The 26,956-nt window shown below is 33.3% G+C and overlaps 2 protein-coding genes and 2 pseudogenes across 6 annotated transcripts; 3 read left to right on the top strand and 1 right to left on the bottom strand.

Moving 5' to 3' along the window:
* Positions 1 to 5,801: 5,801 nt before the first annotated feature.
* Positions 5,802 to 8,844, top strand: LOC125214601 (glucose-6-phosphate/phosphate translocator 1, chloroplastic). The gene is given in 6 exon segments (XM_089069139.1): positions 5,802 to 6,437; positions 6,542 to 6,767; positions 6,956 to 7,178; positions 7,573 to 7,794; positions 7,796 to 8,381; positions 8,518 to 8,844. Coding segments are annotated over 5 exon segments (1,188 nt in total). The 5' UTR covers positions 5,802 to 5,954; the 3' UTR covers positions 7,830 to 8,381; positions 8,518 to 8,844.
* LOC125209569 (asparagine--tRNA ligase, cytoplasmic 1-like) lies at positions 8,732 to 15,034 on the top strand (annotated as a pseudogene).
* Positions 15,035 to 16,906: 1,872 nt separating this feature from the next.
* On the top strand, positions 16,907 to 21,432 carry LOC125214674 (uncharacterized; annotated as a pseudogene). The gene is made up of 11 exons (XR_016136506.1): positions 16,907 to 17,024; positions 17,419 to 18,087; positions 18,756 to 18,784; positions 19,079 to 19,145; positions 19,346 to 19,403; positions 19,837 to 19,929; positions 20,270 to 20,384; positions 20,459 to 20,506; positions 20,609 to 20,654; positions 20,765 to 20,835; positions 20,933 to 21,432. The product of XR_016136506.1 is annotated as an uncharacterized LOC125214674 (transcript).
* A 253-nt stretch (positions 21,433 to 21,685) lies between these two features.
* Positions 21,686 to 24,333, bottom strand: LOC125214675 (septum-promoting GTP-binding protein 1-like). 4 transcript variants are annotated; one of them, XM_048115792.2, is made up of 6 exons: positions 24,003 to 24,333; positions 23,634 to 23,715; positions 23,308 to 23,404; positions 23,202 to 23,241; positions 22,645 to 22,728; positions 21,686 to 21,885 (listed from the first exon to the last, which is right to left on the bottom strand). In XM_048115792.2, the coding sequence occupies exons 1-6, from the start codon at positions 24,165 to 24,167 to the stop codon at positions 21,721 to 21,723; spliced, it is 633 nt and encodes a 210-aa protein (XP_047971749.1). In that variant the 5' UTR covers positions 24,168 to 24,333; the 3' UTR covers positions 21,686 to 21,720. The 4 variants fall into 4 exon arrangements, with proteins under 4 accessions (XP_047971749.1, XP_047971750.1, XP_047971748.1 ...); XM_048115793.2 differs by having other exon boundaries at positions 22,645 to 22,680; positions 23,598 to 23,715; XM_048115791.2 differs by having other exon boundaries at positions 23,598 to 23,715.
* Positions 24,334 to 26,956: the final 2,623 nt, after the last annotated feature.

Here is a 26,956-nt window from a genome sequence, read left to right on the forward strand (position 1 = left end):
ATAGGCGTTGAAGTGGAGCCCAGCGAGGTATAGATGGACTTTGTTGCCCTCAGCTACTGACTCCCTTCTTCAAGCCTTCTTTTTCCTTAGATCCTGCTCATTTTTACTTCATTCCTTCGCTAGACTGTTTCCTTCAGCATCTCCTTGATCTAGCGATTCTGTCACACACCTGGCTTAGAGACCGTGTTAGACCCAGCAAAATGTAACGCTTTTCACCATATAACTGATGCATGAAATTAGTCTTATCAAACTGCTCACACTTAAACCATACTTGTCCTCAAGTATTAAGACAAGAAAAAAAAGAATAAGGCGAATTTCAAGCAAGGTTATCCCCTGACCGACTCTTTAGACTCTAGACAGACTCCTAGACCTAGACACAATTTAAAACTTAAACAGTTAAAGAAAAACATACAAACACATAAACACATATGCATGAGCTAGCTTCAACTTTTAGGCAACCGTCCCCACAAGATTAAGGTCAATCCAACAGGCTGCACTCCTCCAAATAGGCCCTTTCCCTTCCTCTACCTAGCCAATCTGCCAACTCACGCATCCTGTCATGCCACAACTCCCCACTACATCATCATTCCCCTTGTAACGAGGAGCTTCTCCTAACACCCCGTCACACCCCTCCCCGAGCCTCTCACATTAATTTACAGTATTAATTTCAAACACATATAATAATAATAATAATAATAATAATAATAATAATAATAATAATAATATAATAATAATAATAATAATAATTTAATTATTATTATTATTATTATTATTATTATTATTATTATTATTATTATTTATTACTAAATTTAATAAATTTATTTATTATACTCTCTCTATTTTACTTTCGACACAAGATTTGATGTAGTGTTATTTTATGAGTTAATTAAATGGAGATAGAAAGTTAAAGAGAGAAAAAGTAGATAATCTACCTATGATATTGTTCTATTCTAGGAAATGTTATATGATATTGTTCTATTCTAGGAAATGTTACTTTTATTAAATAATTCAAATAAAGTAAAACATTTCATTATTAATGAAATAAATGTAGTACTATAATGAATCAATTTTATTTCCAATTACTAATCTCATTAAACAATAATACAGTTATTCCGATTAATCATGAATCAATTCCAACAACCACCAATTTTTATACATGAAAAATTTATTAATTAAAGAATTAATTAAAGATTATATGGAAATATGGAACATCCATGCATTTTTATGAAAAAATGTGGAAAATTCGAAATGGAAATATATGTATAATACCGATTAATCAATTTTCATGCATGGAAATATGGAAAATTCCTGCATGTAAATATGGAAAATTTCCGTTAATTAATTTTCATGCATGGAAATATGAAAATATGTTGAAATTCCTGTTTAAAGAATTCCACTAATTTAAAGAAAAAAAAGAGGAAAATTCGGCCAACAATGGTACTGCAAAAACGCATCACAAATCGTCTGTTTGGTTTTTTGCATTTTTGAGAAAATCTGTTTACGACTTAAAAAGCTTTTTCAAATTCTATAATATTGCACCCAAACCCTAAAACTTAGTGTATTTAAAGAAAGGGAAAAGGGAAGAGAGACATTCGCTCTAGAAAGAAAATGAGAAAGAAGATGAATACTGTGGCGCATTAGTTAGGGCATATAATGTGATTGTATATCTAGAATTGTTATTAATGTGTGAAGGATTAATAGGCCATCTTTAATTCATTTAAATTGATTAATTTAATTCTTTATTTGTTTAATGTTATTTGGCGATGAAATTTAATGTTTTGTTTACTTAATTCATCTTAATAGATTTAGTTCATTCAATTTTTTATTTGCCTAACAATTTATAGAATAATACTACTACTCTATATTAATTATTTTTTCTTAGTGAACTGTAAAATTAAACAATCCATAAAGATTTTTGATATTTAAACAAATTAAGTTGTGATATGGTCTATGTAGTTATGATATCTTTAAATTTATTTTCACTTATAGTGAATATTATTGTAGTATATTTAATGTATATCAATTTTCAAGTTAGAGTATAATTTTTTTCTAATATAATATTGTTATAAGAACTATAATACTCCTTCCGTACCATAAAATAAGAATATTTTCCTTTTTTCGTCCGTCCCATAAATTATCACATTTTCATTTAAGGAATTTTTTTCATCTTCATTATCTATACAATTAAATATATTTACAACTTATACTACAAGGGCTCGTCACTACGTATACAATTCAATATATTTATAGCTTATACCACAAGGGTTCATCATTAAACACTAATAATAACATAGGTTCCACTATCTACTAACAATATTTTAACTACCTTTTCTCCTCATCTCTCAAACTTTATCAATTATGCATTAATTCTCGTATTATTTGAAATGTACTTATTCTTTTAAGACGGAGGGAGTACTATAAATAGTTTGCGAAAGGTGAAGTCTCGATGATGTCAAACCAAATAAGTGTATAGTGCTATTTTTCAAATATAACATAAATCATAGTAAATTAAAAATAAATCGCAAAATTTGCTCCTAATTTCTTACTAACAAATTTGTATACAATAAATTTATTCAATATAATTAAATTAAACTATATTTTCACTTTATCGCAAATGATTAATTATTGTAATAATAAAGTCACTTTTTATGTAGAGTTTTTATTTATAATAATTTATTCTTATTGAAATTTTAAAATATCTATTCTATAGGGGAGTGTTATAGTGTTAACTCAATACTTAATTGCTAACTACAACTCAACAATAGCCATTAGATATTTAAATTAAAGGCCTAGATCATCAACCACAAAATGTCAATACGATCAACAAAAAACGTCAATAAGGTTATATGAGTAATTCCAATAAAAATCAATAGGGGTATTAATGTCAAGTTAGTTATAACTAACTTTTAAAAGAAATCCCAAAACTTTAAATTCATATAACATATATCAAATTAAAGATAATTTTATAAGGATTCCAACGATATACTACATGCATATGTTCCGACGTCAAAATTTGAAAAAAAAATCTAGAATTTTCGTATTTTTCGTACACAGGTTAATGTCAATGCAGCTAAGATAATATGTCAATATAAAGCATATACAATGTCAATCCTAAATTTGTGTTGACATTCTCAAAGCATTGTGTTGATATTTTCGAAACACTATATTGACATTTTCATCCAAAACCCTAATTTGGCGTTTTTTTTTATCTTTTTCGATTTAATTAATAAAAACGAAAATTACACGTGGCAAATTGTTGACCACGCATTTTTTAAAATCATGTGGCCTTAAATTAGTTGTAGTTAGCAATTAAATGATGAGTTAGCAATTGATCACTCCCCCTATTCTATATATATCTATTTTAGTTTAGTTTTTAGATTATGACTACAACAAATGTAATGCGTTGAATTATTTGCCAATTTTTACTAAATTTGTTAATATTAAATTGTTGTTATATACATATCCCTTTTTTTTTTATGTGATATAGATATTGCATTAATTTTATAAATTTAGATTAATATAAACTAAATTAAATTATGTGCATTGATGGTATACTAGTCTATCTATCTATCTATCTATACATATATAAAAGGCGAATTTTAGTCTTATTTTAAAATATTTATATAGTTATGGGATGAATTTGAATATTTATAAAATATGTTAAGTATAATTAATGTAGAGCTATGAAAGTTAGAACATCCATAAAAATAAATTATAAATGTGCATTCATAATTCAGCCATTGGAATCACTTTATAAAATGGGGTTTACGAGTCCTAAAATCAGCTACAAATTTCCGGCTGCAATCTACAACATAATTATAATAAATGTGCATGAACGGTGACTATCATTTAGATTTAATAGGTTCAATACCAATCAAATATTTAAGAGGACAATGATTTCCAGATCTAGCAATGAATTACAAACCGTGAGACATAACTACAAATCTTCTATTCTAAGTATTTGTAATTGCCAACTATAGCTACAATATTTCATTTGTCAACTTTTTAGGATTTTGAATTCTAACTTTTCCTATGTATTCTTTTTCCATGTTTTAGGATTCTTACATATTTAATGCAATATAAATAGTTTTATTATTATTATATTAATTAATGTTTCAAAAATGATTTAAATTATAAATTATAGTCCATTCGTCCCAAAATATTAGACCCTTGTTTCTTTTTTAGTGTCCCAACATATTTGAACCATTTCTATTTATGGTAATAATTTACTTACTACCAACTCTATTTACACCACTTTACACTATCTCCTAAATTCCTGGGCCCAAAAGAAAGGGCTCTAATATCTTGGGAAGGAGGGAGTACTTAATTTAAATATAATAAATATTATTATTAAAATTATCATAATTATAACTATATTATTATAATATTTAAATATAATGTATTATCATAGTAATAATTAATAATTTATTAAAAATTAAATAGAATTATATAATATAAATCATACAATAATAAATAATTATTATTATATTATAAATTAATAAAATCGTACTGAAATTTAAAATTATAAAATTTAAAAATTATATCTTTAAATATTTTGGTTATAATAATAATAATTATATATATTATTATAATTACTTATGATTATTATATAACACTCCGTGTAACTAAAAACACAATTATATTATTATATATTATGATGGATAATTCATATTTAAACCATCCATAGTAATAATAAATATAATAATGTAATTATTACTATCATTTATAATTAATAACTTATTAAAAAATTTATATTATTATTCTTTTTTATAAATAATAATAAGTATATTTTTAGTTAGTGTTTAAATCAAATATTAAATTTAAAATCTTGATATTTTCCAAGCACAGGAAAGTAAAATTATTAGAAATCACATTATGTGGATTCATTTTCCTGGGAATCATTTTTATTGCCAATTTTACTTTTCCGTCAACCAAACATAATAGTGTTAATGACACATTCTTGGCAATTTTTCTATTTAGATATAAATAATTCAAAAATCTACTTAAACTAAAGAAAAATCGAATTTGGATTTGCATCAGTCGACATCGTCGAAAGCTGCTATAACATGAGTGGTAGGGATGATGGAGAGATATAAATTGGTAATGAGAAAAAATAATCAGAGGACAAATAATACATACAAGAGATATATTTGAGATTGTTGACTACTATTAGAGCAGAAAGGTATTTTTCTAATTTACCTCCTCAAAAAGGTATTATACCTTCTTAAAAAGTAGTGGGCTTCAAGAGAAGAAGGTAAATTTAAAAGGCAAACAAAAATAACTAATTTTTTATTTCTCTTCCAAGAGGAGGTAAAGATACTTCTTAAAATGAAAGAAGGTATAATATCTCATCAAATATCTTTCCCCTTTGGAGCTAAGTAACACCATTCCTCGTCGACTAACACCAAATAAATCATACAATATCCTTTTTCCACTTGTTCAAAACCTTACAATATCATTTCAATAATTCTTCTTCAATAATGTTTCTGGACAACTTCAATCTAAGAACTTCATGATAAATTTTACTACTTCACAAATGGTGAAGAAATTAAGAGTATTTTTCAAAATATAGAAAATAAATTTTAAATCAATTTTTTTTTATCAGATTAAAACATAACAGAAAATATAAAAACACACAATATAAATCTACAAAAACTCAAAAAATTACAAAAAAGAGCAAACAATATAAACTTGGTAAGGGCTTTGGGTTTTTGTGTGGTTTAATTATGTGAGATATTTGCAGCTACTGTATATAAAGTAGTTGCTGCTTTGGTTGCTTAGCATATACAAAAGCCATCTCTTTGCTATTATGTCCTTTGGAAGTTCCAAAGCTTCAAAACTTTCCAACTTTCCAAATATAAATATCTCTCCAAAATTGCTTCTTTTAAACTCCCAACAATCTTCTTAGTCAAATCCCATCAAAACTTCCGCCCTTTCTTGAATTCCTTGCTACTATGATCTCCTCCCTCAGCCTCAACCTCAACCTCAACCACCCTGCGCCGATCTCCTCCATCAAGCCCTCCCTCTCTCCACGGATCGCCCCTACCAGAACTCGTTTGCCGCCACCATCGCCAGGGTTTGGCCTTGTTTGTGTCTCCAAGTCTTCAATCTCTAAACCCTTGCACATTGGGGCCTCGCTTGGGAGGAAGGAGTCTTCGATCACTTGCGGAGCATATGAGGCCGACCGGTCGGAGCCGGTGGTGGACGGATCTGAGTCGGCGAGGAAGGTGAAGATCGGAATCTACTTCGCCACTTGGTGGAGCTTGAATGTGGTGTTCAACATATACAATAAGAAGGTGCTGAATGCGTATCCCTATCCATGGCTCACCTCGACGCTCTCGCTCGCGGCGGGCTCCCTCATCATGCTCGTCTCCTGGGCGCTGCGGATCGCCGAGGCGCCCAAGACCGATCTCGAATTTTGGAAATCGCTTTTTCCAGTAAGTTAATTTTTAGTTTAATTAATTTGATTGAGGTTTCCGCGATCTGGATTTTGGTGTTTTGTGGTTAGGGATTGAAACTTTTCGATGATAACGATGTTTAGGTAGCTGTGGCGCACACAATTGGGCATGTTGCGGCGACTGTGAGCATGTCGAAGGTGGCGGTTTCGTTCACTCACATAATCAAGAGCGGCGAGCCTGCTTTCAGCGTGTTGGTTTCGAGGTTTATTTTGGGGGAGACTTTCCCGCCGGCGGTTTACCTATCGCTTATTCCGATCATCGGCGGCTGCGGTCTGTCCGCTCTCACCGAGCTCAACTTCAACATGATTGGTAACTATCACTGACCTAATTCTGAAAATTAGGGCTCAATTTTCCCCTTTTGATTGTTGTATTAGGTGAGAAAATTGATATAAGTAGTTAGACTGTCTGAATCATGTGATTTCTGAGATTATTGATGCTGCCCTTGCTATGCTCATGAGCTTGTTTGTTTTCTACTTTCCTGTCTATGTCAAAATCAGGTTTCATGGGGGCCATGATCTCGAATTTGGCGTTTGTTTTCCGGAATATATTTTCGAAGAAGGGCATGAAGGGGAAATCAGTCAGCGGAATGAACTATTATGCTTGCTTGTCAATGCTGTCTCTAGTTATTCTCACTCCCTTTGCAATTGCTGTGGAGGGACCACAGATGTGGGCTGCAGGATTTCAGCAAGCTTTGTCTGATATTGGACCCCAGATTGTTTGGTAATCACGATGCTGCCACTCCCGTTTCTGTTTGTTTTGTTTTGTTTTGTTTTTCTCCTTGGATATAGTATTATGCTCAAATGGTAAAATGTTTTTGATTAGCTTGATTATGAAGCTAATGTGCTTTGTCTTCCAAGAATATGCCAAGATTCATGATTCTAACGCTACTGATCATTAATACATGAATTATGTGCACGGAATGCGCGTCCGGTTTAATATGTTATTAAGTGTATTTCAGTTAAGCAATATATGTGTTAAAGTTCCTAGGAACACAGTTTTCTCAGATCGTGTGTTGGATTTCAGGAAGCAAGTAACCTTGCTTTCTACGGACTTTGTTATTTTCTTGAGCCATTTTTGTTTTATATTGTTTCATGTTGGTTATGTTTTGACATAGGTGGATGGCGGCCCAAAGTGTATTTTACCATCTCTACAACCAGGTGTCATACATGTCGCTGGATGAGATTTCTCCTTTGACATTTAGCATTGGAAATACGATGAAACGTATATCAGTCATTGTCTCCTCAATCATTATTTTCCAGACACCTGTACAACCCATCAATGCTCTTGGTGCTGCAATTGCAGTTCTTGGCACTTTCTTGTATTCTCAGGTAATTCTCTTTTATGTTACCTTTTGTGGTACTTGTCGTATGATAACTGTGTCGTATATCTGCTTGCGTGTACTAAATATAAGAGTTTGACCTGCGCAAATGACAGTGACTATAGGGATAAGTAGTTTTGTTACCTTCTTGTTCTGATTATGTCTTATCTAATACCGTGATACAATCTTGTTCGTCATTTTACTGGTATCCGCCACATGTATAACAGTAAGGTCATCACATGTATCTAGTGTGCACTGATGACATGAGTGTTGGGGTAGGAACTTGATAGGAAATAGAGGATCTAGGCCGGTCTCCCCTTGAAAATGGTATCTTCCTAAATCTTAACTTGTAAGCTGCAATCACCTTTGCTGGGCTTAGTGGTCATTGCACAAATATCCCTTTCTTTTGAGAAAAATATTGGTCAAATATCTGAACTTCTATCTTCAATTAGCATCTTAAAATGTGTATGAGTTCACCCAGTCCGAGGATCTATATAATGAATGAAATAGGTCATAAAGACACGAAGCACTTCCAATTATGTCGTATGCTCTGTCTAACAGTGATAGGAGTATGTTGTCATTATCTACGTCCTCATCAAAATTGTGTATGCGTTTTCTATGATTTTGATTCTGAATCTTGTTAGCTACGATTGTAACTTTATCTTTGCCCTGAATCTGAAAGTGGCCTAGTAGTGAAGAAATTTCGTGGATACCTAGATTTAACCAGCATCTGCTCTGCAGGCGAAGCAGTGAAGACGGTGAGGCTGGAAAGCTGTAGCATAAACCGGTAAAATGTGGCGTGGTTGAGGATGGATAGAGTCTCGTCTCTGGGCATCGAGGAAATTGAACCAAAGTGGAGCATCGGCTTTACATGTAGATAGTAATAATGAGGAGTTTATAGTTTTGATTAGGGATCTTGTTTTGCCATAGTTGACGAGGTCGAGAAGAATAAGCAATGGCGTAAATTTATAGAACTATCTATAGGCTTATCATGTAACAGTATATGTATGGATGAATGAAATTCTTGCATTTGTGGTCGAGGATAATTAACAGCTTTTTCATGCATTATCTATCTATCTATGTAATCTTATTTGTCCTCAGCGCCTCAGGCCCTTGGGAGATATCAAGATAATGGTTTTTACCTTCCACGAAAGAGACGAAAAATTCTACTCCTTCCATTTTCCAATAATTGTCCACTTTGATTCCAGCATAAAAGAAAGTATGTTAAAAAAGCTGATGGAATATGAATTCTAATTTTTTATTTTAGTTTTATAATAAAATGAGTAAAATAAATGAGTGGTTTATATATTTTAGTATACCAAAACATCCATATATTTTTCTCACCAAAGTTTTGGTATACCGAAATATATGGATGTCAAACGGGCCATGATTAAAATTATCTTATTTATTTATTAATAGTAAATATTCTATATTTTTTATAAATAAGATTCTTCATCCCATAATAAAAGTCACATTTTGTTATTTCAGTTCGTCCCATAAGATTTATATTTCACTTTCACCATAAATGATAAGTAGGTCTCATATTCTACTAACTCACTCCACTCACATTTTATTATAAAATCAATATAAAAAAATGGACCACATATTCTATCAACTTTTCGAACCCACTATTCTTTATATTTCTAAAAACATGTGACCACATTAAATATGACTCCTATTATAAGATGGAGATAATATATACACATTTACATCATTAACAAAATCAACATTATAAATAAAATATATAGTAATAGAAATTAAAAATAAAGATGGATACAAAAAAATATCAAATTTATAAGAAAACATGAAAATATAATTATTTTTTAAACACTTATTTATATAGGAAATTTGTAGTTATGTTTTTCTTTTAAGTTTGGGACAGTTATAAACTTCTGTCCATCTTTTACATAAGAACACGTATTTTTTTATAGAGAAAAGAAAAAGGAAACGTGGAGGAATGATTCCAATATAAAAATGTGTAAAACATGACATATTTTTAAATAAGTAAAAAATACTTTTTTTTTTGTACAGTCGGGCAAGTCTTTGTAATTTTTCATTCTTAACCTCTAATAGTAGCTGACTAATTGGGCCAACTTATCATTCGGATGGAACTGACACCTCTACCGAAATTTGGTGTATTAAATTTTCGGTACTACCAATTTCTATATCAATAGCGTACTACTTTTTTCTACCAAAATTCAGTACATCAAAATACTGCATATCATATTTTAATATGGTATATCACAATAACATTAGTATAAATATATTTGCTATTCAATGGATAGACCATTTTTACATTATATATTGACGTCGGTAAGTGCACGGTAAACCTTAAATACCAACATATACAATAATTTACGGTAAATACTGAAAATTCGGTATGTCACAGTATATAGAAATTCATATTGTTACTGTATCGAAACCTTTCAATAAGGTATCATACTTTACTTAAAATTCAGTATTACGTTTTTTTTATATTTTTTAAACACGATAAATCCAATCTATTTTTTCTCCACTTTTATTGATTATTATTGTGGATAACTAGTTAGTTTTTTGTCAAAATAGATCGATTTCTTACACACATGATACAAATTACAATGATGTACTACGTGTTTCATATAAAATATTTCACCGTTCCTTCGTATTGGTAAAAAAAAGTTTAATGTGCATAAATTATACTATAAAAAGTTTCATCTCTATTATATTTCAATACATTCTCTCATAGTTGCATAGACGTTATTAATTACTCATTTATATGGTGCATAAATCATGAAATAATGGTAAAATATTTTGAATCAATATAAAATATGATAGAAACTTTTTGTACTTCATATGAAACAATATTAAAACTCTTTATATAAATATTAAACAACGATAAAACTCTTGGCATCCAACTAATGCAGAGAGTTGACATTACTGTTATTAATTATTTATTTGCAAAAGATAATAAAAGGATACACAAATGAAATTTTTTGTAACTTCTGTAAATTTTAAACTTTTAATACTAATATAAAAAATGAACGAAACATTTTATATTAACTAGTACTAATCTACTATGTATTTATCCCTAAACTTCTTCATGGCCCAAGGCCATAACTCGAATCCTTGTGGAGTCTTATTAGCTTTTTTTCCCTCCCAAGACTCTCACTCCAAGCTGATGCAACACCGGCCATTTCCGTAAACTTTATTCCTTTTTGATACATTCGAATAAATTTTTTTGTGTCCATTCTAGATTTAAATATTTTTTGTGAACCCTAGTTGAAGCCATTTTTCATACTTGTCTAGATTCACTGGACTAAAATTAGCTTGCAATTTTTAAGAAATAAATTAGATTGGAAAATTGTTTAAATAGTGTTTGGATAGACTTTACAAATTATATTTTGAAAGTTCAAAAGATTCAAATGAACTATAAATTGAAGTTTACTGATTCACTTAACAATTAGTTGAGCAATTTAATAGTATAAATTTATTATGATAAGTGTATATATATTAATAATTTCTTTGCTATAAACAAAAAATTAGTCATTTAATTGATGTAATTAGTATACTATATTAAAATTAATAAAAAAAATAAGCCGTCAATTATTGGAGATTAGCGTGTAATATACACTTGTATGGTTTTCATAAATTCCAACTATCAATTTGAAGTATTATAAAATACCTCAAATTGCCAAAATAAAAAAAAAAACTAATTTAATAACGAATGGCTTAAATAGAATTTTGAGTTTTTTTACCACTCAAGTCTATCTATAATCAATTACCTAATTTAAATATTTACTTGTAAGAATAAATATTTACTTTAAGATTTCCAAAACTTTGCATATCTTATTTCCTACCTTATTTATTTTCCATAAATTTTGTACTTTTATTTAATTATCTTTCATGAGCAAGATTCGTTGGTTTAAAATGCTATAAATAATAGTAGAATTCTATAGTATTTTCATGCATTGAAAAATAAAAGAATTATTCTCATTCAGCGGATTCAGCTCCGGTGACGGCGATGAACGGCCTCACCCTCAGCGGCGCGTACTGGAGGCGGAGTTCTCGAAGCGCGTTCTGATCAAAACATCCTTGGTCGCCCCGACAAGGGCGACGGGCTGAGCGGGCAGAAGGCCCGAGTCGGAGGATGGGTGAAGAAGGGCCAGGAGGCGGAGAAGGGCACGCTCGCCTTTCTGCAGGTGAACGACGGATCGTCGCTGGAGAATCTGCAGGTGCTCGTCAAATCCGATGTCTACAAGGTAAACGAACTATTGATGTTGTTGGTGATTCTGTGATTTACAAGAGATAAACTAGCCGGGCGTAATACAACCCAAGAAATACAAATGGAAAACTATAACTACAAATAGAAAATCGAAACAAATAAACCATGAACAATCGTTAGCCGAGTCGAGGAGTCCTCTTTCCGCAAGACGAGATACGCCCCGGTAATGCTCTTCGGATTGGCATTTCATCCCCAAAGATAAAACGGCTACGTCTCTGATGAAGCAGCACCGCTATCAGCAGAGCTTCGGCGAACTGGATGGAGGAGAGGGCAGAGCTTCGACAAAAGAATAATGCAAGAGAGGGAGAGAGCTTATGCCTTCTAGAATGCTTGTGAATGGTGTAGAGAATGCAAGAGTATGCATGCCTATTTATAGGCCAAGCCCACTCATTTGAATTGATTGAGTCATGATGGCTAGATTGTAACCGCCGGGGGTTACTAGCCGTTACAGACGTCAACCATGGAGGATGAACCTGGACGGATGTATCTAGACACCTCTCATGTAGTTGTTCATTCCAGAAATGTATCTGGACAACCCGATCAATGTGCATGCATTCTACGAAGCTTTCTCCGTATGCTCAATTGCCACATTGTTTTATCTACGTGTCCAAAATTAATTAATTAATTAATTAATTATATATCTCCATATATCGTGACATTCTTTGATATATTATTTCTCACTCACCGGGAATCGGTTTAGAGAAAATGAATATACCACAATCATCTACTCGGAGCGTAGATCGATTATAAATTATTTAATTTTATCAAAATTAAATATTTCGTCACTTGAACGATCCGTCAAATTGCATTGACCGGACCACGATTCCAACAATCCCCCACATGAGTGGAAATAGCCAAATGCAAATGCATGCAGACACAAGCTCAACCCTCGAGAGGTATATAAGTATAAGGATAGGTAGTTTTTAGCTTTGAACCTTCCATAGTCAACGCCATCGGATACACAGGTGGCCTAGTAGCGCGATGCTTTGAACTAGTCCCCCACGGCGTGCACCGAGACAATGGTGTTAACACTTAAACACCTCAACCTCATCCGTTCTCACGTTTTGTGTCCTTTGCAGCCTTGGATACCACTTTGGATTCATAAGTGTGTAATTTGAAACGGCCACACTTCACACTTACATAGGTGATTCCTAATCGAGTATCTTGCCCTACTCGGTCTCTTTGAGAACTCAATCTCCTTGAGATCCTTAAGAGTCATTAAAAGTCATAGACTTAGACTCACCACAAGACAAGATTTTTTTTCAACACTCTATTGCTCTTTAGGGAATAGATGTAGATGAGTGTTTCACACGAACTCTCATAGCTTAGTTTTCCCATTGAACCAAGTTCTTGGGATCTCCAGTCATCATGGTTGGGTTACCACTATGACAATTATTTAGTTTGTGGATTTCACACTCATTCCCTCTAGCAACTTATTCATTTGATCACGGTTTAACCCTTTGGTTAGCGGATCCGCTAGATTATCTATTGACGTTGTGCATCTTCGCCCCAAGACCAACATTGTATGATTTCCGTGTCTCTATACGTTTTTGTTTGTCTGATTACACAATTGCTATATTCTGTCATAACAGAGTGATTTACGATGTTGGTGTGGTTGTCATCCAGATATCTGCAATTGCTGGAATTCGCAATGCCTTGGCTTATGCGACACACACATTCTTCCAGAGCCACGACTTTCTTTATATCCATACACCTATCATCACGACCAGCGATTGTGAGGGTGCGGGGGAAATGTTTCAAGTTACGACACTAATTAACTATGGTGGCAACCCTAAAAAAGATGGAAAAATTGATTACACACAAGACTTTTTGCCCGCCAAGCATTTTTGACCGTGTCCGGGCAACTACAGGTTGAAACATATGCCTGTGCCCTCAGTAGTGTGTATACATTCGGGCCCACGTTTCGAGCAGAAAACTCCCACACATCAAGGAATCTTGCTGAATTTTGGATGGTGGAACCCGAAATTGCATTTGCGGATATACAGGTATGATACATTTGGATTAATATTTGATTGTTAAATTAAAGTAACAATCAAAACTTAGGAGGTGTGTTTGGATTTTGTAGCTTAGTTGATAACAGAATCGATGATTTACCTCTGCAGGATGATATGAACTGTGCAGAGGCATACGTGAGATTCCTTTGTCAGTGGTTGATTGACAATTGCTATGGCGATATGGAGTTCATGACCAAGCATGTTGACAAAATGGTTGCAGGATCCAAGTTCTAGAAGATTACTTACACTAAGGCTGTTGAAATTCTCGAGGAAGCTGCCAAAGTGAAAAAATTCGAGAACAAAGTTGAATGGGGCATTGATTTAGCATCTGAGCATGAAAGGTAATGTTTCTTGTATCTCATCACCTCATATTAACCCGAGTCATCTCATCCTCTAGTTCTTACGCGTAAATTGGATTAATGTAGGTACTTGACCGAGGAGAAACAAAGGACCAGTTATTGTTTATAACTACCCAAAAGAGATCAAAGCATTCTATATGAAGGTCAATGAAGACAACAAGACTGTCGCGGCAATGGACGTTCTTGTACCCAAGGTACCCTCACATTTTGCCCCATTGTAGATAAGATGTTGCTTTATATTTCACTTTGTCGAACGTCTACATAAGCTGATATTCCGTGTGTTGTTTAGGTGGTTGAACTTATTGGTGGAAGCCAAAGAGAAGAGAACTATGAGGTGCTGCAACAAAGGTATAGCAAAACTCATAGCTTCAACGTAATAACGGTAGGACCATGTTTCGTTATGTAGAATTCTGTTGACATTGTTTTTTGTATTGATCAGGATATTGGATTTGGGTCTTCCACTGGAACCATATCAATGGTATCTTGACCTGCGAAGGTACGAGACTGTTGAACACAGTAGGTTCGGCCTTGAGTTTGAGCGGATGATTCTCTTTGCTACCGGTGTCGAAAACATTAGAGACGTAATTACTTTTCCCAGATACCCAGGGAGAGCAGATCTTTGATCCCCTGGTCTTAATACAAACATCTATACACAACCTTGTTATCACTCAAGAACTTAAAAGTGTGAATATGTCCTTTTTGTTGTGTTCTTTTTTTGTCTATTTTGTTTTACTGTTAGATACTACTTCGTCAAGCGAATTAAGACTTAGTGACTTCTCAAATTATCACAAAAAGAAAATACTCGTAACTGCCCATATCCAAATTTTGACACTTTTCCGTTTTGTGTAAGGTTAATCGAATTTGGAAGTTCTGATTATTCTGTAGCAAGAACCATATTGGATAAAATTACAAAATATACATAGTACTTCCTCGGTCCCACTGAAGATGATTTATTTTTCTTTTTAATTTACTCATTATTAAAAATATAACCATATTTATCTCTAATATTCCTTTCTTTTAACACATAAAATATATAAAGCTACATAAAATCTCGTATTGTCCAAGGATCTTCAATTGGCCAGTTAATTTGAGAATGCAGACTACTTACATATTACTATGAGAATTCACAAGTATATCAACTAAATATGAATGAATGTGTTAATATCAATTTGTTGGCCGGGGTTCCGCTATGAGTTCGATTTGTTGTCTATTACTGTGCCCCTGTTTTGCTTTGTTTTGTTGTCATTGTTTATATATAGAGATGGATCTATTCGTAGTGTTCGTAGTATATACTGGTATTCCTTCTGTCCCAAGGTAGTTAGAACATTTCTTTTGAATACAGGAATTAAGACTAATGCGTCAAAAGTTAAAGTGAAAAGTGTAAAGTAAAAGATAAAAATAAAATAAGAGAGTAAAGTATGCAAGAAGATAAAGTTTTTGCCAAAAAAGAATGACTCAACTACCTTGGGATAATCCAAAAAAGAATACGACTCAGCTACCTTATGACGAAGGCAGTATAAATTGGTATTGTCCTGTATTTTTTGCTAAATGAATGATTAATAAAAGAATCTACTGTAGTGATTACATACATTTTAGAAAGGTATTCCTCCCGTCAGCTAATAGGAGTCATGTTTTTCTATTTTAGTCCGTCTGCGAATTGGAGTTTCGGTTCATAATTACTATAAATGGTAAGAGGCACCACATTCTACTCACATATCATTTAAAACTAATACTCACTCCATCTCACTTTAAGTGGAACATTTTTATTCCAACACGCGATTTTGTTTAGTACTCCCTTCGTCCGCCATTAGGAGTCTCATTCATGGGCGGCACGAGTTTTAAGAAATGTTAAGAAAAGTGGTTTGAAAAAAGTTAGTGAAATAGGGGTCCCACTTGTATATATATTAGTTTTAAATGAAATGTGAGTGGAATGAGTTAGTGGAATGTGAGACCCTATTACCATTTATGGTAAAAGTGAACCGGGACTCCTATTCGCGGACGGACTAAAATGGAAAAACGAGACTCCTATTCGCGGATGGAGGGAGTATTGTTTTGTCAGTTAAGTGGAGAGAATAAAGTAAGAAAGAGCGAAAAAGTAGAGAGAGTGTTATTTCTATTTTTAGAAATATACTCCATCCGTCTGTGAATGTTGTCCAGTTTTCCTATTTCGGTCTGTCCGTGAAATATTGTTCACTTTGCTTTTTTCCTATTTGTGGTAAATACACCCCACTTTCCACTAACTCAGTGCACTCATATTTTATTTTAGAAATAATATATAAATGTTAGAGTGAGACCTTAAAAAAAAAGAAAATGGTTCACTTAGAGTGAGATAGAGAATATATATAAATGAGATCATATTCCACTAAATATTTCTATTTATTTTTCTTAACATTTCTTTAAATTCATGCGTGAATGAAATGAGAGTTCTATGGAGTATTTAAGTGAAGCCCAATACAAAAAAACCAAGAACACTTTGATGGAATCATGATTCATGAAGGCGGCACTCTAATCTTCTTCATCTTCATATTCAGCGAGCTTGTGGCATCTACAATCCCTAATCCTCCATTTTCCTCTCTATTCACTGAATCAGCTCATGCCGTCGAGCCTTTTTAGGTATTTTATCACTATTCCTCTTTCACTTTCAATATTTTGGACTGTTCGATGCTTTTAATTTTTTTATCCACACATTATATTTTTCTTCCGTGAATTTTCAGTTTTTACTGTGTTACTTCTTCTGGCATTTTCCGTTGTTCCTTTTGTTTTTCAAACAATAAACGCTATGGTGTAAATGTTCTCGAGCCTAATAAATTTGATTCTCGATAATAGGAGCTTTACTAAATGGTAACCATGTTTCTCGTGTTTTTGATCTTGTGTTGTGGTTCGCATTGTTGCCGCAATAATATTTCGGAATTTTGTTGTGTATCTATATGTCTCTGTGCTTGTGAAATTATACTCTGTTTTTGTACTGTATAATTAACCTTTCTGTTTCATCTGTGTTTCTTACAAGGGAGGTTTATTTATATGTAGTTAAGTTAGATTGATGCAGTAGCTATTCAATGGGGCGCCACGGCTCTGCATCTCCTGTCACAGCTGATAGGTCTCCTCGTAGGAGAAGCTCGTCTAGAAGAGAAACATCTCCTGCTCGTGAAAAAGGAAAGTCGCCTCCTAATCGCAGGAGTTCTAATGCAGACAAGCTTCAAAGCCGAACTAGGTCACCAAAACGTGCTCGAACGAGATCCCCTGCATCTCATTCACCTGTGAGGGAGAAACTCCATGGTCGCACCAAACCCCCAATCCCTAGAAAATCACCATCTCGCTCCCCTGTTCATGTTAAACAAAGGACTTCAATCAGGACCAGATCGCCAAATCGGGAGAAACCAAGGTCTCCACCACCTCTTTCACCGCGTACTAAAAGATTGGAAAGAGTTAAATCAGAACGAGATGCTTTAAAAGGGAACGAGAGGGAATATGGATGAGCGACAGGGCTGCTCGTGAGGGAAAGGAGTTTGATAGGGATTTGTCAGCTGAGAAGAAACAGAGAAGGACAGGAAGGGATGCTGCTGGTAATGACTCTAGATCCAGACATGAACGCTCCCGTTCACCTTCTAACCGTCACCGCAGTGGTCAACGAAGATCTAGATCGCCGCCTGCCACTGACAACAGCGGGCGTACCGAGGTGTCTGGTGATATTCACTCCCCATACCTTGTTCATGTCTTAGTGATCTTTTAAAATTATTGATGAGATAACTTGTTTTGACATGGTAAGCACAAAGAGTCAAAGACAAGTCTTGTTGCTCTATGCTTTATCATTTAGGCTTGGTATTGCCTATGAATTTGAATTAAAATTAAATTGCCTCTAAACACCTAAGTGAACGTGGGAACTGTCATCATAAAAGACATCTAAATTTTTTTTTGGTTCTGGTTTGTTTGATGTAGCATAAATGACAAAATTTGATTGTGAAGTGAAGTATATAAGCTTTATGGAAGGATGGGTTTACTTTTGAAAAGTAATAGGTGTACGTATACCCATCATAGTATGTTTCAACTCTACAATTTAACTATGTAATTAGCATATACTGTGTGTTTGGATTGTTGTAATCTATTAAATGTATTTGATCCCAGGATTTATCCTTTTTCTTCTGAGTGTTTTTTGAAAAGTTAATTATTTGATGCATTTTTTGAATGTCTTGTCCATTCATTTGCTTGAAAAATAACACTACTGTATTATGAAAAGTTAAGTTCTCAGGATTTATTTTTCAGGAAAATCTCAAATTGAGTATGGATATTCATTGAATTGATGGAGAGAGATTTTAAGACATCTGATAATTTTCTAAATGCTTGCAGCCGACACACTCTAGAGATGATGAAGATCGGTGAGTTTCTCATTAAAAACCATGATAAAGATTCCTTAACTTTTTAGTATTGTAGTAGTCCTGGAGAGTTTTATGGTGTCTGTAATTTCTATTGTTAATTCCTGGCTGTTAGGAGACTTTGATTAAACTTTCAGGAAACAACTAAATCCTGTTCCCGATCTGATTCATTAAATGTTTTGGTCTGCCCTTTTCTGTGCTACCTCTCCTGGTTTAATTTTTTGGATCTGTACATAAGCATTGTATGTCTGCTTTCGGATGAATTCTTGATACAATATTTTGTGTTTTATGAAGCAGTAATGGTGACAGCGAGGCTCTGGCTAAGATGAGGGCTGTGGAAGAGTCATTGGAAGCAAAGGAAAAAGTATCTTTCTTTCCATGTTGTAGTACTACTATTTTTGATGTCAATTTTTCACATTTGTATTGCTTTTCATGACCCTCGCCCAGAAATTTTCGTCACACTAAAAAAACATATAACTATCTTGAAAATATCATAGTTTATGGTCATTATTTTAAAAATATGTCTCACTTTTTATATGGCAAACTTGTTTACATGTGTGTCAGCATAAACCTTCATTTGAGCTGTCTGGAAAACTTGCGGCGGAAACCAATCGAGTAAAAGGTACAATGGGATTACCTTGTATTATTAAGATTGTTTTGTCAGCCCTTTTGTTCCTCAAGTTATTTGGAATTGCTTTGGTTAATTGGTTGTCACAAGAAATCAACTCAGCCCCTGCATTTTCTTTTCAAATGCCATTCAGAGTGCCTCCTCTTCTTTTTATTTGAAGTTCTACACCCTGCCTTTTCTTTTAATATGTCATTCAGATTCATGCCTCTTTTATATGTAGTTCAGCTCCCTGTATTTTCTATGGCATCAATACATGAAATTTTTTTGTAACCAAGTAAAGTAGACATGATATGACTCTACCTACTCTTGTAAAAATATTGGTACCAGTGGTGCAACTTCTAAAGTTCTAATCTCTCTGTTATGTCTTATTTCTTCTACGTATAATTTTTCTCTGTTGCTTCTTCTGATGCATTTGGGGCTTCATCAGGTGTAACACTGCTGTTTAATGAGCCACCTGATGCTCGAAAGCCAGAAATAAGGTGGCGGTTGTATGTTTTCAAGGGCGGTGAAGTGCTCAACGGTAAACTTTAACTGGATATCATATCGTGTATTATAACAAGCTACATTCATCGCCAAATTACCCCTATACTTTCTGACTTATGAAGAAAAAACTGTCTTTCATGTGCGGTTCCTTAATCAGCTCCCACTTTTTATTTCTGGTTTCATTACCTCTGAGCCCACCCTAATTTTCCGTCTTGCTGTATGATATTTTGAGCTTTTGTTCTTTCATGTATGCTATCTTCCTAATTGATAGTTACCCAATTTCTCTCTCAATTTCATCCTGGATTTGATTATATCCATTGGTTTAAAAATCGAGTCTACGTTACAGAACTATTTACTGTTATATTTTTGACATGCAGATCCTCTTTATGTACATCGTCAAAGTTGCTATCTGTTTGGTAGAGAGAGAAGGGTTGCAGACATCCCAACTGACCATCCATCCTGCAGTAAACAGCATTCTGTTCTTCAGTATAGGTAGGACATGATTATTATACCCTCTTATTTGCTTAGGTAATGTGCTTAACTTGTACGATCTTGTATGGTTGAAGACAAGTGGAGGAGGAAAACCCAGATGGTGGTGTGACAAAAAGAGTGAGGTGTGGCTAGTGATCTTAGTTTTTGTCACCAATAAAATGGCATTGTGCTTGGTTGATTTCTTTCCACTGACTAATAGGTTCTGCTGCTTTGCAATCTGCTAGGCCTTATTTAATGGATCTTGGAAGCACCAATGGGACCTTCGTCAATGTGAGCAGCTCGTCGGAATAATTTTTGAAATCTTCTCCTCCATCATATAAAGATCTTATTAGGAGGAGTTGAACACAAATTTAGCTTTACAGTTGTTTTCCCCTTTTCAGGATGAGCGGCTTGAACCCCAGCGATACTACGAACTGTTTGAGAAGGACACTATCAAATTTGGCAATAGCAGGTAAGCTACTTATAAAGTTGCGACGAGTAGGATTCTTCTTACAGTTTGTCTAATTTCTGTGATTGAAATTGTATCCATGCCGTTAATACAACTTCAGCCGCGAGTATGTTCTGCTGCATGAGAATTCTACCGGATGATGCCATCCATCTCTTCCCTGCAAAAGCTTTCGGAAATTGGCGAGGGGAGCAAGCGGCCGCAATCTTTGATGGAGTATGTTCATGTGGACTTTATAAAAAGACTGAATATACTGAAACCGAGCTTTACTTTAGTCGTAAATTAAGTGGAAGTTTGCACTCAAATCTATCTGAGGTCTCATTCTAGTAAATTGGTGAAATGGAATGGAGGAAAATGCTGCCCTTCCCTTGATTGTTTTGTTTTGTTTTGTTTAAAATTGGAAGTTATATGTATTGATATTTGAAGCGTTAGGTAAATTAGTCGTTAGCTATTTTTACAATTTTAGACTTGGATTTTACTGTATAGATTTAAGACTTAGGGCTCTTGGCAGCAGTGATGGAATAAAATCAAGATTAACATTTGTAACAAATTGTACTACTTCAGTCGTAAATATATATGTCACTTGTTTTTTAGTTTGTCGCATGAGATTTTACATTTTCATTTTTGATAAAAGTAAACTCTAATCAACACACTTCATTATTATTTCAATTGTTTTTTTTTTATCTCTGTTAATACTTAACTATTTTTGTCCTTCTATATTTAACACATTCAAAATGTAGGAGTTTCTAGTTTCTCTTAAAATCACGTAGGCAAAACTCATGAGGTCCCGTGGATCTGGAACAGAATTATGTGCAATAAAACTAGAATTAAATTACCACTTTATAATAACTTGATGTTGCAATTGAAAAAATACTTCCAGTACTTATAGAATTAGAAGTCAATGATGGGTTCACCAATGGTCAAATTTCTATGAAGAGTCCAAGGCAAGTTAAATATCTTTGCCATAATAAACTTGAACATCTTGTTCACATTAATATTATATGTTGCACTTGTAAAGAATAGGGCTGCATTTATCGCCTTTGCATATCTTCGAGCCTGCATCATATTTCCAAATCTCAGATTATTTTTCTTTCAGTTTCGAAAAAAAAGAGAAACTACTTAATGTAATTTTAACGAATCTAAGAGATTAAATTCCATGATATACCTATAATAAATACTCCACTTATAAACAAATATTTGCATGGATGTGATCATCGCTAACTATTTGTTAATTGCTGACTATGTCAAATTGTCAATCATCTTTGTTATAGATGTAAAAACAAAGGCATTAGTATGTCAACGGTTGACATCCAAATGCCTTGTGTCGACATCTATAACATAGACTATTGACATAATTAGCAATTAACAATTTAAGATAGTTATCAATATAACGTGACCCAATATTTGCAACTATAAACAATTGTAAACATTGAACAAATCACACACAATACACGTTGTGCATACACGTACACAAAGACACAACACGGCCACACAATATACATTGCACAAACACACACACTCAAGCTCACAACATAAAGAATACGGAATTAAAAAATAATTTTATATCCATTCTACCATCCTCATATAATTTGAAATTGTTATTATATATAGTATATTATTTATTTACTTTAAAGGTAATAGTGTAATATAGATACTTAGTAGTACTATTATTACTCTCATAATGTATTCTTATAAATCTATTGTTATACAGTACCTATAATGTTCCTATTTATTTTAGCTCTCATGGATAATTTTAAGATACAAATTCATTTTTATCTCGATGAGATTTTCTATAATGTCCCAATTCATTTTTACCTGCGTTACGACAGTCCATTGAATATCAAGTGGTAGCTGCATGAAATCGTCAAATTTAGTCCCTATTATTATTGGAACTGCCGTCTGCAAATTAAATAAACCATCAACAATCAATTAAATAACAAAACTAAATTTGTTTTTTTTATTCTTTTGGCATGCACACCTTTGAAATTTTCAATCATTTGAATATAAAATCATAACAACCGATTTAATTAAGAAATGTTGACGAATTACAAAAACTTTAGTACTACTACTACTACTGTGTCTTATTAGAAAGAAAAGTAGACCAGGCCGATTCTTCCCCCAATAAATTCATATTCTACGGCGTAGTGAGAAATTCGAAGAAGATATACAATAAAAAATACTACTAGTATCTTTAAATATTAAATGTTCATTTTTACGTTTTCATAAAAAAGAATCGTTCTTTAATAAAGTTTGAATTGACTCCAACTACTCAAATTGATTTTTTTGGGAAAATACAGCAGATATTAAAGTGTTCGGCTTTTTCAGGCAATTAGTAATAGTAATAAATTTAACATGGAAATCGTGTTTCATACCTGATTCCACTTTCTTGCTTCACTGTACCATCCAATTATGCTGCAATTTTGCAAAATAATTAATAATAGTTCTCAAATATAATAGTAATGGAGTATGTATTATTACCTGTTGAGTGTACGTCGGCTGGTGAGATCAAACATAAATAAAATTGCTGCTGCATTTTTGCAGGCAATTGGAACTTGATCAAATGACCTTTTCTCGCCTGCATTAATAATTGAAATACTACATATATTTTCATCCAACAAAACAAACTGCATTTAATGCATGTTATCCAACTAAATAATATGAAGGTCATTCAACTACAATTTGAGATGCAAGCTCCAATCAAGAAACTTTAGAAAGAGATAAATGGAATTGGAAACATAAAAAAAGATTTAGATTGGATAAAAAGAAACCTCCAACATCCCATATTGTGAGAACAATGGTTGCACCTTGAATGGACATAGTTTTATCCATCACATTCACATTCACCTCTTTCATCCGCAACCCTTCTTCATTTCCCACATACTTCACCTACCAATTCATACACACAATCATCTAATCAACATAGAGCGAGAGAGGCACTTGAATTTTATACTTAATTATAGATGTTGTTCGGTTCGTTAGATAAGATAATAGTGAGTTACAGTGTCTAGGATTAAATTAGTCGTAGGATTGAAGACAGAGTGGTTAATCATGCGATATTATCTAAATTTGGCATTATGAAAGCAAACCAAGATTAAAAAAAAAAAAGAGATAAGATTAGTCATGATATTTAATCACAAGTAATCATGGCAACTGAAGGACCAGTATACTTATACCAGAAAGGTTGTTTTCCCAATCTCGGGATCACCCAACATAGTGATCTTCAACGACACCAAATCGGAGTCGCTCTCACAGCAGCTGCTACGCGACGTCGTAGCCGCCTCTTCTGGCCCTCCGCCGCCGGAATCCACAGATAATCTTGTGTAGCGGTGATAAGGCATCCTAAGCGAGCATACAAGAATTGTATCACAAACCAAGTTCAAACTCTACTAGTTTCCGGCGGCGCTGAGTCATCTTTCCGGCGCCATAGCTGCATATAAATTTATGCTGAGATGTGGTTTGCTTTGTATTGATGGGTTTCACCTTTTTTATATACTCCATTTAATACACGAGCATATCGAATAAAGCTATGTGTTGATTTTGAATATAAATATAAATATTAATAATAAAAACGACTCGGTGGGGTAGTTTCTGGATATTATTTTAATTTTTGTAGTTGGAGGAAGGACCATTGTAGTTATGCCTCTCGATTGATAATTTCAAAGCGGTTGCGTTTGGAGTGAGAGGTGGATTTCCCTATCCTTTATATTTGTATACTTCAATGCTCGCTGTTTGTGGGAAAAAAACAATTTCTCAGATACTTCCGAATTTTCCTTCTGCACATCTCATCATCATACTCTATTTAACATTCAATAAATAGTACTCCATGCATGTGGATACTTTAATATTTTACACATTTAATACGTAATTGAAACCATCTTGATACTAAATATACATGGATGGCTGGATTGGTTCAAATATAGTACAATAATTAGTTAGTATTAAGATCATCACAATTTATAAATACAAGAAAGTAAAACTAAACAGAAAATCTTGGCAGGAACAAAAAGGAAGTCGATAGAATTATTGCAATAAGAATATTAAAATAAAAATATGATGTCTTGCCGTTGCAGTTGACTGGAATTGTGGCTGTTGGGATAACTATACCTAAGCTCAAGCTTTATATATCGAACAATTTAAAAGAATTCAATGACTTGAATTATAATAAATATGTGCAAGTGTGCAACTGCCAACTAGTGAGATAAGAAAACAAAAAAGAAAAGAAAAAAGAGTGCACGAAATACTTGTTATCGAACGTAGTACTCACTCCGTCCGTCATTAGGAGTCTCATTTATGGGCGGCACGAATTTTAAGAAATGTTAAGAAAAGTGGCTGAAAAAAAGTTAGTGAAATAGGGCTCTCACTTGTAATTATTAGTTTTAAATGAAATGTGAGGAGAATGAGTTAGTGAAAGGTGTGATCCTATTACAATTTATAGTAAAAGTGAATCGGGACTCCTACTCACAGACGGACTAAAATGGAAAAACAAGACTCCTATTCGTGGACAGAAGCAGTATGTAATAATTTTATTAATCTAATTAATAATATTATTATATAATTGTAGAGAGAATTTTCTAATCGATAGTGTCTTGTTGTACAAATTTTAATTAATCTAATTAATCAGGAAATGATTAAAATATTAAAGCTGTCTATTAATGGATAATAAGGGGAAATACTAGGCTTTATTGGGAGTAAGTAGTTATTGAAAAACAAAGAAGAGGAATGAAGTTTTAGAGCTTATGTTATACTAATTGAAAAGTCATTCATATAGAGAGTTGAAATTGGATAGATATTTAAAAGAAAGGACAAGTGGGAATACGCTCTATTGGTCATTGTAAAAATTGTACTCGTCATTAATAAGATGAATTTGAACTAGTCAGTATCGACAACTATTACTCCCTCTATCCAAAACTAAGAATCATATTTCACTTTTCCTATAAATTATAAATTTCACTTTTATCATAAATTATAAGAAATTCTCATATTTTACTAACCTACTTCATTCACATGTTATTATAAAATTAATACTCTCTCCGTCCGCAAATAAGAATCTCATTTTTACATTTTAGTCTGTCCGCAAATAAAAGTCTCAGTTCACTTTTACCATAAATAGTAATAGCATCTTCAAAGGAAGAAGATACATATAAAAGATGGGGAGCATTAAGCTCCTATTCCACCTTAAGTATCTTTCTACTTTTTAATATCAACCATTAGATTGATGGAATGGATGGACAAGATTGAGAAGGGAATTCTGACCCCGTGTTGCATTATTGGTTATAATGTGTGCATTATGAGGGTATAAGAGTAAAAACATAATGCTTTGACGCGTTTCAAAACGGAAGGTCCCGATAATTAAGCGGGATTTTCCTCAACCTTCCGTCTTCTCACTCTCTCTCTCATTCAATCCTATCAACCCACGATCAACCTCATTCTCCACCACTTCAAAACTCCAGAAACCCTAGCCGCCTCTTCACTAGATGAAATAGCACCTACACCGTCGATTCTCGCCGCAAAAGTCGACGTCGGTCGCCGATTGAAAGGCCTAAAGTACCGATTTTCTGTTTGGCGCGCCGATTGAATTGTTGAATTTCCGATGTCTGGGTAGTGACGGTGGGTTTCTAAAGTCCCGATTTTGGGTATAAAACTCTTGCTAACGTCGATTTGTGTTCTTTTCGGAAATAATGCACAATTTTGGTTTGTGAACCTTTCCGGAAACATTGAATTTGTTATCTTTTGAACTAGAGTTCTTCCCAATAGTTATTGTTTGAGTTTGTTGCTGACTTGTATGTGGTATATGTTCCATTTTATGTTCGATTACTGAGGAAATTGTTGCTTTCGTGTTCATTTTGTTTTCGATTCCGTCCGTCGTCGACTATTTGGTTGATTATTCAGTAATAACTCTGTTCTTATCCATTATTTGTTGTCTATACTGCATTATTGATGCGTAAAATTGCATTTGTTCTCTATATTAGATAAAAATTGCATTTTTTTCTCTACATTATTTGTTGTCTATACTACATTATTGATCACTAAATTTGCATTTGTTCAAATGTAACATGGATTTGTTCTCTGTATTTGTTCTGGTCCATCATTTGTTCTGTGTATTCTTGGATATTTTATGCATTTTTTG

Source organism: Salvia hispanica, chromosome 3 (genome assembly GCF_029641045.1).
Source record: "Salvia hispanica isolate PSC_SH4W2 chromosome 3, Shi_PSC_v1, whole genome shotgun sequence".
In the NCBI taxonomy this organism is placed as follows: domain Eukaryota; kingdom Viridiplantae; phylum Streptophyta; class Magnoliopsida; order Lamiales; family Lamiaceae; genus Salvia; species Salvia hispanica.

Excerpts from the sequence above, each read along its gene's own strand:
- LOC125214675 (XM_048115791.2), bottom strand. The coding sequence starts at position 24,167 with ATGCCTTATCACCGCTACACAAGATTATCTGTGGATTCCGGCGGCGGA. Across the intron at positions 23,716-24,002 it reads TTGGGAAAACAACCTTTCTG|GTGAAGTATGTGGGAAATGA; the intron begins GTATAAGTATAC and ends ATGAATTGGTAG. Across the intron at positions 21,886-22,644 it reads AATGGACTGTCGTAACGCAG|GCTCGAAGATATGCAAAGGC; the intron begins GTAAAAATGAAT and ends AATATGATGCAG.